The 13,222-nt window shown below is 41.2% G+C and overlaps 1 protein-coding gene across 2 annotated transcripts; it reads right to left on the bottom strand.

The window, feature by feature from the left end:
• Positions 1–4,557: 4,557 nt before the first annotated feature.
• On the bottom strand, positions 4,558–13,012 carry CCDC160 (coiled-coil domain containing 160). 2 transcript variants are annotated; one of them, XM_055563615.1, is made up of 3 exons: positions 12,765–13,012; positions 11,606–11,660; positions 4,558–5,603 (listed from the first exon to the last, which is right to left on the bottom strand). In XM_055563615.1, the coding sequence occupies exon 3, from the start codon at positions 5,577–5,579 to the stop codon at positions 4,608–4,610; it is 972 nt and encodes a 323-aa protein (XP_055419590.1). In that variant the 5' UTR covers positions 5,580–5,603; positions 11,606–11,660; positions 12,765–13,012; the 3' UTR covers positions 4,558–4,607. The 2 variants fall into 2 exon arrangements, with proteins under 2 accessions (XP_055419590.1, XP_055419589.1); XM_055563614.1 differs by lacking the exons at positions 11,606–11,660; positions 12,765–13,012 and adding an exon at positions 7,237–7,339.
• Positions 13,013–13,222: the final 210 nt, after the last annotated feature.

Raw genomic sequence — 13,222 nt, 5'->3', positions numbered from 1 at the left:
TCTGCCCACTCAACAGGGGAGACACCACCTTGATACTCAGTATGGAAAGAAGGGCACACCTACAGTACATGGGAAACTTCAGCTTCAGTGTCTTAAGAGTACAGAAAACAAGACAATGACTTATTCTTATCCGAGCAGCTGTAGTAGTGGGTCCCCAGCTGCATGGCTCCCTGTGCCAAGGGGAAATGGAAAATACTATAATAGCCTCTCTTGTCTCCATTCCCTCTTCCTAGATGAGCTTTTTCCCACTGGAGCACTAGAGCAGGGCTTTCTTCCTCCTTCTGGTATTGTGCCTGCCAAGGCCAGGGGCCAGCCTTACTCTGACCTGATTGAAGGGGGGCTGGGTGGGCTCTGACCCAAGAAAATTCCCTTTGTCTTGAGGCCTGAAAGTCCATCATGACAGATTCACTACTTTGGCTTAATCCTTCATACACTAATAAAATCAAAATATTCCCCCCCTCCCCGTGCAATTTGTTCCATCTCCCCAAATATATCACACACATCATTGATACACATCTTATGAATGAGTTTATCCTAATTCTCCAGAGAACACAATTTGAGGGTCAATAAGTGTAAAAAGCTTAATGAAAATAATAGCTGGGAGGAGACAGATGGACTTGATCAACTTCCCCTTGTCAGTTATATGATAATAATAATAATAAAGATGGTGACATTTACTGACTATATGTGATCTCATCTTATCCTTCTGACAACACTATTTATTAACCCCATCCTGCAAAGTGAGAAAATTGAGCTACAGGGAATCACACAACTTGACCAGTCACAGGGCTAGTAAGTAGATAACCAAAGTTTGGGCACTTCATCTCTGTGTTACACTGCTTCTTGAAGACGGGAGCCACTGTGGTATTTCTGTTTCATATATCTCTTTGAAACCAGACCACTCACAGTGGACTTAGCTGGGTACTATGAAGAAAATCTCTTAGATCTTTTGTTTCCAAAACAAAAATGATGGCAGCCACAGGTACAGTGGCACCAGTAAAAAAAATTTTCCTGCAATTTGTTATCTGGAATCTCGTGTTTGTGTCATGAGAACTTCATTCTCCAGTTTATCTGCAAAAAGCTGGAATCCAGGCAGTTTTCAGAGTAGAACCTCGCACGGGACTTGAAAACGTAGTCAGCAGAATGTAACATTGCAGTGTTCTAATTCATTGCTGTTAAAGAGTTTTCTTTGAAGCCAAATAGACTTTCCACATTCACATTCCAGAAATGCCCCCACCCCTGCCCCCATGCTTTGCCTGGAAAAATCCTTCTTATCCTTCAAGGCCCAGCTCAAATGTCACCTCCTTTATGAAGTCCTTCCCAGCCCCACAGGCAGAATTAATTGACCCTCCTCCGTGCCCCCACAGCACCTTATATTAGCACTGCTGGTAGAGCCCTGGCCACACTGTTTTAGTTAGTTGCAGAAGTAAGGTCCCTGAGGTCAGAGACCTGTCTTACTCTTAAATCCTTTTATCCCCATATCCCTGGCCTAGCTCATACCACATTTCATCAAATCTAAAACCCCATTGATTGTAAGATCCACCATTATTTTATGAACTACTAAGAGAGATTTAAAAAACCAAACACAGACAATTATACTATGACTTGCCATCAACTTAAAGATGTGCCCCAAATTCAGGGATGTTTATTTCTTTAGTTATTCATTTATTTGGGGCTTCCCAGGTGGTGCTAGTGGTAAAGAAGCCGCCTGCCAATGCAGGAGACAAGAGATGCAGGTTTGATCCCTGGGTTGGGAAGATCCCCTGGAGAAGGAAATGGCAACCCACTCCAGTATTCTTACCTGGAGAATCCCACGGACAGAGGAACCTGGTGGGGTGCAGTCGGAGGGGTCGCAAAGAGTCATACATGACTGAAGCGACTTAGCACTTAGTATATCTATGTTTTAGAGGTGATTTACTATGGTAATAACTGCTCAGCAAATGTTTCTAGAACTGGGTTGTAAACTCAAGGTGGAGCAGCTATTCCTAGAGCCCTTGTTTTTGAATAATTATGGAATTGGGAGTTGATAGGGATGGTGTGCAATTGTATTGCTGATTTCAAATATTTTACCCAACAGATTGAAGGGATAAGTGGCTTGACATGGCATTCCTGTTAAGAAACACTGCCACATTGCTCATTCAATGGACTAGAAGGTACAGTGACAATATGTTCTGATCTAAATTGGGGGCCCACAATCACTCAAGTGAGTGTGATTACAGAGACAATGGGACAGAGTATTTGCATCAGCCTTGACTCTGGTTCTGTAACCAATTCAATCCACTGCTGTTCCCATCTGCCCATGAAGATGAACAGTAACTTCTAAGCTTTCTCTCAGCTTGCTGCAGCCCTGCTTTGAAAAATTCAAGCATCAAAAGATGTGGTCCTTTCTCAGCTCCAAACTGTTGGCTCTCCTTGGCCCTCTGGACTTGGTGATTTTATATTGTTCTCCCTGGATTGTTTCTGGATCTAGGCTTTCTAAAGGGCTTTTCCACAGGGTGAAGCTTGCTGGGACTCACCATCCCAGGCTGTCTCATCAGGACTGTTTCAGTTCCATCCTAGAAATACAAAGCCCCCCCACCCCTTGACCTAAGAGCTGGGCTAAGTGATGCACTTTTCTGCACCTCCTAAAACCACACTCCTTCCTCATCCCCCAAGCACTCATAAACACACACACACACACACACAAGATAAACCAAGTTGTCACCAAAGACTATCAATGTGTGGTTGGTTGATAGAAATTCTGGAGTAAAAACTTCTCTTTAGAAATTGAAATATACTAAGAGGTTGGAGCGTAATAGCTTAATACAATTTGTGAAATATTTTAAACATGTAAGCTTATGTGCACACTAGCAGTCAGGGGCTGAGGGTCTTTGTGGGGGAAGGAAAGACCCTGGGTTGGAAGCAGTGACCATTAAAAGCCTGAAAGTCAGCTTCCTCTTTGAGTAGGCTGCCGGCTCCTGGGTAAAGTTATCACGATGAAGTCAGAAAGTTCCAAAGATGATTATCTTCCAATTTAGTCCAGTCTTCCCAGGCCAGGCAAGTTCTGCTCAACTCCAGGTCAACCTAGTTTCTCTCTATTCAAGTGCCTTCCCTGACCTTAATGAGTAAAAAGGAATCAAGAGAAAGGAGAAGAAATAAGCTCATTTACTCCCTCTCCTGATTTATTATTGACATGCTATTCGGAGATGTTCAAACTATAAAAAAGAGCCTTTGTGCATTTCCTTTGAAAGGAGCAGCTCTGTAAAGTAGGTCCCCTGAAGTATTAAGAGCTGAACGCTTTCAAAGCCATGTTTTACTTCCTCGTAGGTAGTTACACTTGTGATTAAAATCACTGTGATGAAATCACAGAATGTTAGAACTGAACAGAATCTGGATGATAGATCTACTTCTGCATTTTATAGATGAGGACTTTTACGTCTAGAAGGTTAATTAGCTAGTTAGTAACAACAAAGCAGGTCCTAGAACTCAAAATGTCTAGACTGCCAGTCTGGGGATTTCCCGTGAGGGAAAATACTTGAACCCTTACAACTGTATCTCACCTTCACAGGCTGTAATTACATTTGGCTCACTGGACTTAAAAATACCATGCAAATAGAGCTCCAATTACAAAAAAAATCTTGATTGATACAAACAAGTGCAACAATCGACTGGCCCATAGTCTCCACCAAAGGCCTGAGGCAGTACATTTTTATTCTTTTTAAGTAAAAAAGAAACTGTCATCATCTGGGCTCTTTACACAGCTGGATTCCTGTATAAATCAAGCCAGCTCAGTAAAAGCTTACCTAGATGACATCCAACACCTTTCACTCCCTCTCAGCCAGCTGGTGAAGTAAACTGGACAGGAAGCTTACAAATTTTCCCCTGGTAGAATTTTGGAAGAACTGTGTCAACATCGCCCCTTGCTGGTCAACATAAGAAAAGGCAAAAGCCAAGGCTGTCAAAATCAGGGCTCTAGCCAAGGTCACAGCCATGTCTCTAAGTTGTCTTCCAGTCTATGGGAACCATGGCCAGGTCAAGTGAGAAAGCATGGGGAAAACAACAGGAAGGAGGAAAAGCCTGCATTTGGGGGAGATGTTTATCTATTCCTAATTAAGGATAGATCTCAGGGAAAGCAGATACCTTTTCAGTATCCTGTTGAGTCTTTAAGACCCATACACAAGTCATACTTATATCCATAAATGAAATTTTTATTGTTAATATCAACGAACACAGATAGAAGAATATTCATGTGCCAAGGAAATATTGCTCACAAGATCACAAATGTCTGTTAATTTGTATTTATCAATGATTTGGTGAATTACTATATGTCTCTGAGTTAAAAAAAATACATATATATACATATATATATACACACACACACATATGTATATATATAAAGGGGTTTCTGAAAATTCATTTCTATTTGGACTTAGGCAATAAATTCATTAGAAAAAGAAAGCAGAAGGTTTGAAGTTAACATCTATAGCCTTTATGGGTAGCCTGATTCACCATACATGAAAACTATATCCTGTTCCACACGTTTTAAGTCATACACAAGGAAAGCACAAGAAACACTGATTTGGCTCAAAGATTTGCCCAATGAAAGGATTTTTTTATTTTCTTAAGTTTTAAAAAAAATCCCCCATAAAGTTGTCAGAGGTACCTGATGGTGTTACAGAAGCAAAGTGTTTCCTAAGCAACTCCAGGGCTCTGTTATTTCTTGCTTGTAGGGTCTTCTCTGTTCTCAGTTCATTCTTGATGGCATTGAGCTCTCCACGGATCTTTTCCATTTCTAATTCATAATACAATTTTATTTCTTCTTTTAGGAATGCATTTTCAACCTCAGTCTGCCGCTTTAACTTCCTAACAGCTTCTTTTAAATCCTTGTTCTCAAGGCTCAACTTGTGGATGACCTCTTTGGCTTGCTGGAGCTCTTCAGTTAAGTTTTTAACATTTGTTGCTTTTTCAGAGAGGTCATTTCTTAAAGCTTGAAGCTCCCAGTCTGTCTTGGAGGTTTCCACCCCTTCTTCTTGAAAATTTAGGAGTTTTGTGGAGACTTCTTTTTTGGAGTTCAAAAGTTCTTTTTCTGCACTTTCAAATTCCTCTTCAATTTTTTTGCATTTCATATCAAGGACTTCCAGCTCTTCATTCAAAAGATTCAGGCGAAGTTTTGGAGACATTCTTTCAGTGAATTTCTTTTTCTTGTCTTTTTGTGGTGGAGTTGATAACTCCTTTATAACCCAGGTAGGAAGCTCTTCTGTGCTATTAAAGCTTTCTTCAGTTGCAGTGTCCAAATTAGATGACTCACAGGAGACAGAATTTGTGTCTGCCTCAGTCTTTGAAATGTTTATCTTTCTCTCTATTAAATTTGATTCTTGCTCATTTTCATTTGGTTGGGAAATAAATTCTTTCCTTTTAAATTTCTTTTCTTTTAGAAACTTTCTACTAGACAAATTAAATATTATTTCCATTCTCTTGATCTTATCTAAAGCCATTTGTTCAGAAGAAGATTCAAGCTGAGCAGCTTCGTCTAGAGTATCCTGGGCACTGAAAAGAGGAGCAAACTTATTCTCCTTCCAGTGTTTTCTCCTAGCATCCATTTCTTCAGGCACCTCTTCCAATTCCTGAAAAACAAAATTTAAAATCAAGGCACATATTTACACTGGCAGCTGGGACAGTGGAAAGAACTAAGAATCCTGGCCCGTTGGTGAAAGAATCTAAATATTTGAGGGCTGGCACTCCCTCTAATTCACCACGCGACTCAGGCCTCAGTTCCCTCTTTTATAAATGGAAAGGGCTAAACTGGCTAAGTTCTACAGACCCTTCCAGCTTTAAAGTTCTCTGATCCTATGAAATATAACCAATAAATGGACAAGCTTGGCTATTTATTATAGAGAAAATAATCCTATGAGAAAGCAATATGAAAACGGATTGCTTCAAAACAGTATAAGTGATTTTTAATTAATAGGTAAGCCTGTGCTTCCAATGTGCTTGATTTTTTTCTAGTTCTTCTTGGTTGAACTACTGTTTATTCATTCTTTAAAGTGACTAAAACATCAGTGCTTAATGCAATGTGAGCTGTTTTTGGTAAAGTATACCATGCAGACTTCCTTATGACTAACTCTGCCAAATGCCCTTCTGTCTTGACCTGTAAATTCCTGTTATTCCAGTCTTGGGCTTTGCTTTTAGACAAGACTGCCAAGTGTACAGAATTCAATCCATTTTGACAGCAATTTCATGATGAGAACCGAATGTCAACAATTGGAAATACTAATGCCACCAAATGGGTTTCTTTTTCCAAGATACTGACTCCAAGTATAATTTTTAGATGAAAAATTAGCATATTAAACCACAACCAACTTTCTAAATTTACAAAAGTTACAGGATATTTATTTTGTTTCACAAGGAGTCTTCCCTATTCAAAGAGAGTCCATAACATACAGCTTTCCTAAAACACAAAAATATTTGATCAGTGACTACTTTTGAAAAAAGGGGAAAAGAAGGACCCAAGCAACACACTGATGGGCGACTGGCATCTGAAGCCACCAAACTGGTGACTGCAGTTACTGCTAAAGGGTGGGAAGAAAAAGGAGGGGATCACTTTATTCATTCTATACATTAAATTGCTGCAATATATTTGCAACATTACTACTGAGAAAAATCAAAGTATGTTTGCATCTATTTTTCCCATGCACACAAATGTAATTTTATCTTGGTAACAAAAATGGCAGTTGTGTTTATTTTTAAATTAATATTTTCTTTAATATTATTAAAGAGTATAAATGTTATATTATAAATTAATATAGTATTTCATATAAAGATGCTAATAGTCATGCATATTATCTGTAAAATTTTGGAAGATACAGAAAATCACAGACACACACACACACACACACACACACACAAATATTCGTCATGATCCCATGGCACTGAGATAACCACTCTTTGGTATATTACTTCTTGATACTTTTTAACAAATGTAGTTTAAATTCTAGCAAATTTTTCTTGCTACAGACAATGAGAGAATAAACTCAATACCTACATGCCTGACACCTTCCCCCCAAAAGAAGAGGGAAGGTAACTCATTATACCCAAGGATATATCTCCACTGACAAGTATTTGGCTTTGAGGAAAGGAAAAGGTGCAAATATGCAGTGAAGGTGTTAAAATGATTGGTTCAAAAGCCATAACCCAAACTTTAAGTTTAGTCAATCAGACCACAGTAGTAAGTCGAGACTTGAAATTCATGATATGTACCAATATTTGCCATTGGAGCATCCTCTGCTTTCTCTTGAAATAGTCCTCTCTGACTTTGTTATCCTATTAGTCACCATCCAGAAGCATCAGTGATGTATCTGCCCTTAAAGACAAAGATGACCATAATTGCACTTGCTCTCCTCTCTAGAAACATGAATGCAAATACTGGGGATTATTACAGTGATCATAAAGGAAACGAACAGAGAAAAGGGGAAAGATGCTAATTGCCAGTCAGTTTTTAGCAGTCAAATTTTTACCCGACAACTCTGTAAGAGTTTAAAAATGCATCTAGGGAATTCCCTGGCAGTCCAGAAGTTGGAACTGTGTACTTTCACTGCTGAGGGCTCGGGTTCCAACCCTGGTTGGGGAACGAAGATCCCACAGATTGTGCTGCTGCTGCTGCTGCTAAGCCGCTTCAGTCGTGTCCAACTCTGTGAGACCGCATAGACGGCAGCCCACCAGGCTCCCCCGTCCCTGGGATTCTCCAGGCAAGAACACTGGAGTGGGTTGCCATTTCCTTCTCCAATGCATGAAAGTGAAAAGTGAAAGTGAAGTCACTCAGCTGTGTCTGACTCTTAGCGACCCCATGGACTGTAGCCTACCAGGCTCCTCCGTCCATGGGGTTTTCCAGGCAAGAGTACTGGAGTGGGGTGCAGTACTCTCTGACAAGTTGTGCAGAGTGGCCCCAAAAATGCTTCTAATCTGGTAACACTGGGAGAGAGATTACTATTATTCCTTCTACCAAATTCTGAGTGAAAGGTATTGGTGAGGTTGACCAGGAAAGAGGTGTGCAGCGGGGCAAGTCAGGTGAGGCCACTTTATACTTGGAGATAGCAATAATGACAAATCTGAGATAGAGGTCTGGCTGTAGATAAAGGTTAAAATAGAACGCTCTTTTCATTAATGATTTTGCACCTTGAAAAAGTCACTCTGTCTCCAACCCTCCCATAAATCTCTGGCTAAAAACTTATATATATATATATATTTTTTTTTTTCAGTGTTACTATCTTTCTTTCCTGAGCCTCTGTACAATTTCCTGATACAGCCAATGCTTTTCACAGAACTGGGAAGAGTCCACTTACTTTATAACTGAGGCTCAAAGAAGAGAAGTGACTTGTCCAAGTCCTCACAGCCTATAGTGGTAAAACTGAGACCCTGTCTCCCAGGTCAGTGCTTATTCTAGAATTTCTCTTTATTCTTCTGATAGGTTTCATTCCACAGATTGAAAGAAAACAACCCACTATTTTCAGAGCTTAGGTATTTTTTAAAGGGCCACAAAAGGAGAGAGGAAAAATGAATGGGGGAGGGTAAGGAGAACTGCATGTCACATATCAAAGGACAGAACAGAGAAAGGTTTGAAAAGCCTTTTGGAATTTCCCTCCCCTGGCTTACACAGGGCAGGGTCAAGAGGTCTCTGAACTGCTTCTTTCTTTCTCTCTCCCTTTCTTTCTTTTTTTCCTCTTTCATTGGCAAGATATGCTTTAAGGGATTGTTTCCAAATCAAGTCACAGAGGATGGCAAAGCCCAGACTGAGGGTAAAAGGTACCAGGCTCATTTTCTCTTCACAAATTGTGCTCTTTGTTTTTTCCGCAGAACAAGTACGACATTAGTATTCTCTGGCAAAGACAAGAAATATGCTTTGAGACAATGACACTCCTTCCTCTATCCTGGCATGGCAGCCAGTTTGCTTTCAATAAACTTGACTAGGTAATTTGTCGCAGCATAAGGCAAATCAAACCAGAGCCGTTGAGAGAATAAGCATGCCTTTTTAGTGGGTCAATTGCTAACACTTTTTATTACAAGTGCCTACCCAACACAATATGGGGTGTTGAAGGACCGAAGGGTAGAGGAAGGAGGTTCAAGAGGAATGAAACACTTAAAGAAAGAAACAACCAGAACACAGGAAAACAATATAAAGTCATATGACAAAAATGACGTTAGTGGTCCTCTAAGCCAGTGATCTCCCAGAAGTCCTTGGGATTGCACTGCATGCTTGTCCATTATATGGCTACATGTATTCATTTGTGTCTGACGTGAATTGATAATGGACTCCTGATTATTCTAGTTAGTGTCTCTCTAAAACATCACCATTCATCCTCTAGTAACTTCCTTATTTTTGCAAAGGTAAAGTAGTAGTGCATTTTGGTGGAGTAAGGAAATTTATTGACTCATGGAAATGGTTTCTACTCACCTAAAGAATTTGGGAACCACTGATAAAATTGAAAATGATTTATAATGTAATATAACATAGCGTAATTGTTGAGAGCTAAGCAAAGAGTGATCACTTATTGTGGATTTTTAGGCAAACTATTACATAAAAATCTTAGGTGAATGCATATCTGTCTTCAAATAGCTCCAGAAACTAATACACTGTTTATTGTGAAAGGAGAAACCCACTAAACTATCTCATTTTCATTTTCAAGGTATGGGGCCCTGGGGAATATGCTCATATTAAGATGGATAAGTGACCAAATATAGGAAATCTAATTATTTTCTAAAATATTCATACTTTAAATCACATGCTTTAGGGAAATCTGATGACATAAAAATCAAAGATCTTTTTTCTCTATTTCCTTATCTCATTTACATTAGATTTTATTTCACAATGTCAGGAGTATCTCTTTTGCATAAATCTCGATCTGCCTGCAAAAGGCAATTATGCTTCCAGGCAGGGGAAGCAATGGACTGGGAAACCTCCAGAAGCTTTTTCCCATCTTGCAACAGTGCTTCGCCCCAAACTTTGTAAACTGGGAGTGATGTTTAGAAAAGGTCATTTCCAACCTGTGATGGACAACCTTATGTCATAACCCTCAGCACTTCAGCCACACTCAACTAAAACTGCGGCTTTTAGTGACAGCTTAGGGGCAGTAAGGGGGAAGACAAAAGGCCCTTCTTAGCCCAGGGAACTTTTCCCCATTATTCTTGGATGGTTTCAGTTCTCTCAACCCTCAGAAAAACTGGTTGGCCAAGATAGGAATAGAAAAGTTTGTTACAAAGATCACTGGCCTTCCTTCATTGCTCAACTGTCCAATCTATTCTGACATAAAAGCAGTAGTTCTTAACCTATTTTTCTGCTTCCCTTGTTCCCAAGCACAAAACCCTGCCACCATTACTCTCTTCCCTTGCTCCAGAAGATTCTGACCTGCCCCCTGTATGGGAGCTTCTCCATTATGAGGACTCTCCAAAGCTGTCTGAAAGAAGGTGGGTAAATATGTTTTGCCGTGCAAAATTGTGGGAAGAAGGAAAAGAAAGTTCTTGAGAAAGGAATTGTGTCAACTCTGGTGGAAAAAAGACTGAAGACGTCAGATATCTTGGCACACACATTTTAGAACTTCATAAAAACTTACCTTTTGTGAACCTCAGTTTCTTCAGATATAATATACAGACAATATACCTTTTTCCAGGTGGTTAAGAAAAATTAGTGAAAACCAAAATGCAAGCAATTTTATACTGTACATAATGGGTTTTGTTCTTTTTTAGATTTTCCTTACCTTCCCTTGGAACATCAACCAACAACCCAACCCTTCTCCAAAGATATGTGCTTCAGAGTTGCCAGTCTGAAGTCATCAGACCTCAGAAAAAGTCAGTTTAAAAAAAAAGAAGTACTGTTAAGGTAGGTAGAGGGGAACTTAAACTTGAATCTTACATTAATTTGAGCTGTATCTTCATGGAAGAATTAGCCCTAAATCCTGTAAGTTGTTGATGTCCTCAGATTTCCAAGCTAAATTTATTCTAAGCAGAAGAGTGGTAGCCTTTCTACACCAAAAAGATTTACACTTTTTAAAATCACTAATTGCTTTGCCATGAACTTACCAAATGTCCCAATGTTTTTCAGAGCCACCAATAAACATCTTAAAAATATTACAATTGGGGCATCAGTTTGAAGATTAGCAAGGATGACTCTGCAAGTTTCTTCTGTGCTTCAGCATCATTTCATACAGTTTCATTTTACCAATATGCTGAGATCTCCTGGCATCTTTTTCATCATTGTATCCCTTGTTGTTGCCTGGCACATAGTAGCCCTCAATAAATATTTGTGGAGTGAATAATTCTTAATATTCTTCCTGAAAACTCTATAATGTTTTGATTCTAATTGAGTTTCTGTAAATACCTGTAATTTTTCCTTTGGCTTATGAGGTTTTGTGGGTGGCATTTTAGGGAAAGAACTTTTATTTTTCCCTCAAAGTTTATTTGGCTCAGCTAAAGTCTTTAGGACACTTTTTTTTTTGTATTTCTATGAGGCTTTTTTTGATAGTGTACTGACAGTGCAGACTAATGGTCTTGTTAAAAGGTTGAAGATTTATGTTGGGTGAGACTCTGTGCTTCTCAACACCCATAGCAAGCTATCAGCCAGCACAACGGTCCTTACAGTTCCTGAAGTCCAAGGTCTTCCGTTGGTTGCGACCGTTCTGCTCCAGATTGAACTGAAAAAGAAAATGCCACAGCTTAATTAGAAAATATAATTAACAAGAATGACCAAATTGTGTTCATATCTGAGCTGTAGCTTAAAATTACAAGTGACAGCTTTAATGTTGTTTGGCTGATCTGAAATGCAACATTAGACACTTTGAAGCAAGTTTTCGTTTTAACTTGTCAACCCAATTTCCCAGCTATTACGCCATTAAGTCTTCCTTCCCCCAGCAACGCAAATATCAGATAGGATGACAATCATGGTCGCATCTTATTCAACACTGTACCTTCTTGCCTTTAGCACCTACTGAACAAATGAGCCACCACTAGCGGCCACAGCAACATGCTTGTTAGTAAGGAGCATGCCAAGAGCCACGTTAGCAGAGGCTGGAGCCAAGGCCTTGGCTCCCTCCCCCAGAGTCCAGTTATTTTGAAAAACCATTAAAAAGGAAAGTGATCCCAGTTTTTGCCTTAATCTCTCAGGGTCCTCACATATGAGCCAAGTGTCCACTTCACGGGACAAACTGTCTTGTCTATTGTTTGGTGGATATTGAGAGCGAAGCCAAGAACCATTGAAAACTGGGCCCTGTGAACGGTTCTTACCCCCAATTCTTTGTTATTAGTGTGGAATTACTCCTTCTAGAAGAAAAGATGGGAAGTCACCTTAATTCTGAAAGGCTGAGTACCTTATTAGTATGAAAGTCACATTTTTGCTATAAAGCTGCATCTAAGCATCCAGAGTTTGGGGGTTTTCTCTGTAAATGGTTAACTAAACTCCTGCCACCGCAGGTTCCCGTGCAGAGGAGATGGCGAGGCTCGGGTGCTGCCCGGGACGCCACTGCAGGTGACACCTCCCACTTCCCCAGGCCCTACCCCCATCTACTCCTTGGCTGGGAGAAAGCAGGGACGAGGCCTGACCCCACTCCTCCTTCCACACCCCGACTTCCACGCCCAGTCACCTTCGTTCGCAAACGCCCGCCAGTTCCCGGCCGGAGCCCTAAAGAGTGAGGAAACCGCAGCGGGAGTCGAGGCAGGGAGCACGATGCCTCCGCCCGGGTCACCCAGGGAGGGCGAGGGGCGAGCCTGGGGAGCCCCGGCCTGACTGGGCTCAGACGTACCTGATGGCATGGGTGGGGTCCAGTGGGCCCTGGTCCCTCTTCCCCGAAGACGGCCTCCAGCGGCGGGCAGATGACCTGGGTTCGGTGCTGGCCACCGCGACCCTGCCTGGCCGGCCCGGAGCAGAGCCTCTGCACTGCAGCGCCAGCGCGGGTCGCGTCGTTGCCTGGCAACTGGCCGGTCCGATTTAAAGGGACCCGCGCACCGCGCGGTCGTCACAATCCGCTTGAGCACTGAGCATGCCCGGTGGGCGGGCGCTGCGGTGGCTTCTGCCTGCACGAAAGCCGAGCTCGAAGAGCAAGAGAGAAGAGTCAGGGAGGGAAGGAGCGAGAAACGGCGAGGCAGCCCCACCCATGGTGGCCTTATTACGGAGGGTATGGGTGACTCACAAAGCCACCTGGACACTGCGATTGTGGGGGAGGAGGGAGTGGCACACGGATAATCCCTAGGCCTGCAGTTT

The sequence above is a fragment of the Bubalus kerabau genome, chromosome X (genome assembly GCF_029407905.1).
Source record: "Bubalus kerabau isolate K-KA32 ecotype Philippines breed swamp buffalo chromosome X, PCC_UOA_SB_1v2, whole genome shotgun sequence".
NCBI lineage: Eukaryota > Metazoa > Chordata > Mammalia > Artiodactyla > Bovidae > Bubalus > Bubalus kerabau.
This window is presented reverse-complemented; position numbering and strand designations above follow the sequence as displayed.